At 39.5% G+C, this 6,067-nt stretch overlaps 1 protein-coding gene across 1 annotated transcript; it reads right to left on the bottom strand.

Annotated features, from left to right (window-relative positions):
- Window positions 1–2,060: 2,060 nt before the first annotated feature.
- On the bottom strand, window positions 2,061–5,453 carry LOC112017093 (disease resistance protein RPM1). Its single transcript, XM_024049562.2, has one exon. It carries the CDS (start codon window positions 5,214–5,216, stop codon window positions 2,388–2,390), a length of 2,829 nt encoding a protein of 942 aa, XP_023905330.1. The 5' UTR covers window positions 5,217–5,453; the 3' UTR covers window positions 2,061–2,387.
- Window positions 5,454–6,067: the final 614 nt, after the last annotated feature.

Raw genomic sequence — 6,067 nt, 5'->3', positions numbered from 1 at the left:
AAAAAAAAAAAAAAATTTATTTTATCATCTAAAAAGTTATTTTATCTATTATATTATCTCACTTTACAATACATTTAACATTCCAAATTTTAGTTATTACCAAACAAAAAAAAAAAAAAAAAAACTCAGATTTTATTTTCCTCTATCTTTTCCTCTTCATCTCTCTTACAACCACCCACCACCATAGCCATGGATTCAAACCCAAACAAAACCCAAACCACCATAAGTTCTCTCTTCCACACCACCACCATAGTTACTACCACAACGAACACCAGAGCCAAAACCCATAATCGAGTTTGACCACACCACCATTATGCCTCTATCACCAGACCATGCCACAACCTAGCAATAACCCACACCATAAAACCTATAACCCACTAGACCCACGCCCTCGCAACCACCTGCCCAAGCCACCAAACCCACGCTATTGCAACCAACTGCCGACACCACTAGACCCCGTCGCAACCACTTGCCCACACTACCAGACCCACGTCGCTACAACCACTTGAGCCACGCAACCTCCATATGGTCTAAGAGATAAAACTGAGAGGGGCAATGGAGAGGGAGTGAAACACATAGAGAGAGAGAGAGAGAGAGAGAGAGAGAGAGAGAGAGAGAGAGAGAGAGAGAGACTATTAAAATAAGTTTACAACCATGCTATAGTAAACTCTATAAATAAGAGTTTACTGCAGCTGAGTTGTAAAAATATTTTAGGAATAGCCCTCCAGATAATGCTTAGTTTTTGTGGTTTGATGGTATAAGATAGGATTTTAGGAGTTTTACAACTTTGGCTACTAATGCTCTAAGGTTCTACTTTTACAACCTTACTATATAGCAAGTTGTATAATTTTAAATTAATTTCTTTTGTCTCTTGCTTTTATCCTTTCTCCTTAATTCACACTCTCTCTATCTCCCACTCTCCCTCTCAACCTTCTCTTCTCTGTCTCTGTCTCTGTCTCTGTCTCTCTCTCTCTCTCCTTCATCAGGCCTCACACTCTCTCTGTCTCCCACTATCCCTCTCATCCTTTACTTCTCTGATCCTTTTTTTTTCTCTCTCTCTCTCTCTCTCCTTCTCTTTCAGACCAAAGCTCGGTTTGTGCCGTTTTGCATGGAGATTTGCGTGGGATGTGTGGGTTGTGGTGTTGAGATTGGTGTGTAGTGGTGGCGTGGTTGTGTGGTGGCTATTGTGGTTGTGGTGACTGATGTGGGTTCATTGTGCCATTTTTTTTGCTAGGATGTGAGTGGTGGTGGCAGTGTGTTGTGTTTATTTGGTGGGTTTTTTTAACAGGTTTTGGTGGTTGGCATAGCAGTGGCGTTTGGTGGGGTGCAACTGTGATGGGGGGTGGGGTTGGCGGTGGTTGTTGAGTTGGAAGTTTGGTTGCAGGGTGGTGGTTGCAACATCCTCTCTCTCTCTCTCTCTCCCTCTCTCTCTCTCTCTCTCTCAGAGAGAGAGAAATAGTAAAAAGAAAAAAAGAATAAAGAAATAGTAAATAAAAAATACCCCTTTCCTCAAAAATAAATAAATAAATAATAAATAAATAAATAAATAAAGTGGGAAAAAAAATAGAGCTTTGGATGTTAAATGTACTGTAAAGTAAGATGGTATAATCCATAAAATAACTTTTTAGATGATAAAAAAACAATTTTTTTACCATCTTGGATGCTAATGCTTTAGATGCATATAGAAGCATCACTCCTACCCACACACGGAGAAAGATGTTACATGTATTTGATAGGTACAGCGTAAAAGTGTTGTAAAAGTGTTGCCCTTACTGCGTTACCCGCCCCTCTCAACAACCAAAACAAATTTGGAATCTCAGTCACCAAAGTCTGTTATACTGCTTGAACAAAAGCCACCATCTGATTGCCAAAAAAAGTAACGTATATTTATGGGAGCATATCATCTGCAATCCCTACAATTTTTACTTACTTGGTTGTCATCAAAACTAAACACATCAATTAAAAATCCACACGTCCTAACTGTTCACACCCAGACTAGGTGTTTCTTCTTGCTGTTAAATACAAAAATTTCACATTCATAGCTCTTCCTTAACACCCAATTCAAGCCAATCAATTTGTATTTATATCTGCCAATTTTTAAGTTTATAAGCAGATTTCTTTTGACCAGAATATGCTAGTCTGATATAATTTGAAAAAACAAGTACAGAGATCGGTTGATCACTGGGACACATTACAATTATTCAACTCAGTGTCACACAACTAACTTGATTGTGATTGCAACTTCAATAGTCGTTGCAAACAAGAAGTTGAATTAGCAACACTTATTAATACATTCTCAGGTCACTGGGACACATTACAATTATTCAAGAAGGAAAACAACGAGCAGAAGCTCGTTCATGATAATTAGGCCAAGCAAGCAAAAATTACTATTTCCAATAAGGAGGAAGTCCAAAGCTTCTTGTGGGTGCTGAGGTTGAACCCTCTCCCTCTATTGATGTGTATAATGAGAAGACATCCCAATAACCGTCATCGTTCCAATAGGTAGAGTTAATTTCGGGAACATGTTTAACCTTCCAATAATCCCCACCATCGCCATCGATGTCTGGACGTAATGTCGTGATTAACTCATTAGGCATGTCGTAAAACTCTAGCGATTTCAGCTTGCTTAGGTGTTCGATACCTGATGGCAGGCTGTGCAACAATTCACAGCGCTGGAGGACTAGTTTTTCAAGGAAAGGCATTGCTCCATTGTCAACTATTACCGTCTTCAGTCCGTCCAATTTATCAAGACTTAAAACCTTAAGCCTCTGAAATCCACCGGCCTTAAAATGCAACGTCTCTCCCTCATAAACCTGTAGAAATTCAAGATGTACCAGATTGGGCAAATCTTGAAGAAATTCAAGCGGATCATCCCTTAACTGACTCCACTTTAAGGATATCTTGGCCAGACAATGAAGAGAAGACATCCAGTGCGGTAACTTCTCCAAACGTCCTGACAAGAATAGCCGCTGAAGAAATGGTGGGGGGCAAGATAGGCTTTCAAGATCGAGGACCTCGTTCTCTTCTATCGAAGTTATAGACAAAGCACGGAGCCTTTTTAGCATTTCAATGGAAGTGCACAGAGCAATCCCATGTTCTCTTCTGAATTTTACAATGCCCAGCCTCCGCAGTTGATCCAGCTTTCCAAGTTCTCTCAATATAACATTGCTGTTATGATCAGCATCTATATGGCAGAGCTTTTGCAAGGAATGGAGACATCCTATTTGTGTCATGGCCTTGAAGCCATTTCTGGAATTTATTTGTGCATAAGATTGTATTTCATACCGATACAGCAGTAGGTGGCGAAGTTTCTGAAGCTTCAAGATCTCAACAGGCAATGCAGTGATGCATGTGTGTTTAAGATCCAATGTCTCTAGGTACCGAAGATTCCCAATTGTGGGTGGAATTATTTTTATCATTGTGCTCCTCAAGCTTAGATATTTCAAAAGGAACAACTTGATGATCTCTTTTGGAAATACCTCTAGAGGTGCACCTTGCAAATCTAAGACATTAAGAAGCTTAAACTCAAGGGGAAATGAAAGGGATTTCAAAGACTCAGACAGTGAATCTACCCTCCAAAATATGTGCAAAGAACGAAGATGAGAGATGCTCTGGCTTTGTAGTACATCTGGCATGGTTTTATGTATTGACAAACGACGAACTTTTTCAGGCCACTCTGTGTTTTGTCCCCGAGCTATTGTTACAAAGTTTTGTTCTCTTACCTTGGAAATGATTATTTCACGTAGCAAGTCATGGACTCGGCATGTTTTGATCCTCCCTTCACTAGTTGTTTCAGCCACTTGGATCAGGCTTCTGTTCAAGAGCTCATAGAGGTAGCCTTCTGCAACTTCTTCCAAAGTCATGCCTATTTTTGTTCTCACAAATCCTTCTGCTATCCATAATCGTATTAGCCTCATTTGGTCAATGACATGATTTTTAGGAAAGATGCTGAAGTACAGAAAACAAGACTTGAGATGGTAAGGTAAATCATTATAACTGAGTGATAATATCTTGTCCATACTACTGAGTTTAGGATTTTCCTTAAGTTCATCACCAAGACTACGTTTAATCATATCCCATTCATCTACCCTGTCCTTGGTCGCCAAAACACCACTGATTGCCACAATTGCAAGTGGCAATCCTTCACATCTTTTGAGGATACTTTCTGTGAGATTATTCAAATAAGGGGGGCAAGAGTTTTCGCCGAAAGTCTTCCTGCAAAATAAGGTCCGAGACTCTTCAAAAGGTAAAGGGTTCAAAGAATAGATGTTACCATGGAATTCGTTGACAGAGGCAGAGGCTATGTCAGAATGGCGAGTTGTGAGCATTACTCGGCTGCTGTTGCTGCTTGGCAATGCATATTTGACTGCATCCCACTCATCTATATGCCACAAGTCATCTAATACAATCAGGTACCTTTTATGCTGCAAAAAGCTGTTGATTTTTGTCCTTAGTTGATCGTTGGTCATGTTGTCCAGTTCTTGAGGAACTGGTTTCCTCTTCACCCGGTAGAGTTGCTGAAGCATGTGTTTTAGTAGCTCTTCCATCTTAAAAGATTGAGAAACAGTTATCCAAGCACGGTATTTGAATTGTAGCTTCACTTGTGCATCATCATAGACTTTCTTTACCAAGGTGGTCTTGCCTGACCCCCCCATTCCAACCACGGAAACCACTTCTCGTCCAGTATCATCCTGGATTAGCCAGCTGACCAGCTGTTTTTTGGGATTTTCGATGCCCACTAGATCAGCTTCTTCTATCAGAAGGGCATTCTGTCGATGGTCATTCCATGTCTCAGCAGAATTCAGGGCAATGATAGTTTTGCTCTGGAATCTCTCGTGTCCATCTAAGATACTTTGGATTCTGGAATTGATGCGTTGCATTTCTCCAGCCAACCGATGGCGAGCTATAAAAATCTTTATTATGGAAAATTTTCTTGTGGGAAAAGCATGAGATTCATGGTCAGGATGATGCGTGAGAAGCCTGAATTCATCAAGAGCATCTTCAATATCATAAGCCACATCTCTTAGTTGCTTAATCCACACAAGTCCAGGACTCCCGTCTTCCATTTCATCTGCAGCTGTTAGTACGGCGTTGATGTGCTCCAGTTTGTCTTTGATCAACACAGCTTCTTCCTTCACCCCCCTCAACTGTTGCACCTCTTCTTGAATTAAGGTGGTCAACTTGTCCATTACAAAATTTACCACAATTTCAGCCATTGTGTGTGTTACTCCAAAGAAACAAGGATTACTTTTTTCTTTGGTTGAAAACAAGGCTGAATGGAAATGATCTTTCTGTGAGTTTTGAGTACCTGTTCTTACTCCAAAAATCAAGACTGGCTTTTTCTTTCTCAAACAAGGCTAATTGGATATGAAATTTCTATCTGATTTTTTTTCCTTTGGTGGTAAATAAGGCTAATTGGAGATGAGGTTTCTTTCTGAATGTTGAGCTGCAGTTCTTATATAATATAACTATTCAATCATAAAGTTGCGTCTTTGGTTCTACTTCTATACTATGTGCCAAGAGGCCAACTGGATCAGATTGTAACAGGAGAAAAAGTCAGGGTTGCCCAAATAGATTTTTTCTCCTATATTTTTTTCCCCTATAGATAAACTGGTCAATGTTTATTTAACTTGAACTCCAGGCTACTAGAAAAAACTCATAAAGAATATTATGTTATCTTGGTGTACATAGGTTTTAATGAAATTACCTGACAACTTACTGATTTTATTTTATGTTTCCTTGGTGAATTGCCATGCACCTTCTTTCCAACTACTTGCAAACAAGTCAACTTGGCAAATCTCTTCTAGTCAACTTTGCCATGCGCACAAATTTATCATTTGGCAATAAATTTTATCATTATGTGAGGAAAGTCTCCAATGATCATCCAATCATATCATTATCAACCTGCTTGCCAAGAACTGTAGCCGTATGATAAATCATGACTTTATGAACTCTTCTCAATCACTAACAAATTCATTACACGCATTTTGAAACTTCACAGTGCCTTCATATTCAAGAATGATTTGTAGTTCTCATGTTGCACGCGCAAAGACAAACTGTAATGGAA

The sequence above is a fragment of the Quercus suber genome, unplaced genomic scaffold, assembly GCF_002906115.3.
Source record: "Quercus suber isolate HL8 unplaced genomic scaffold, Cork oak 2.0 scaffold_3A:, whole genome shotgun sequence".
NCBI lineage: Eukaryota > Viridiplantae > Streptophyta > Magnoliopsida > Fagales > Fagaceae > Quercus > Quercus suber.
The sequence above is the reverse complement of the archived record's forward strand: the minus strand, read 5'-3'. Positions and strand labels throughout refer to the sequence as shown.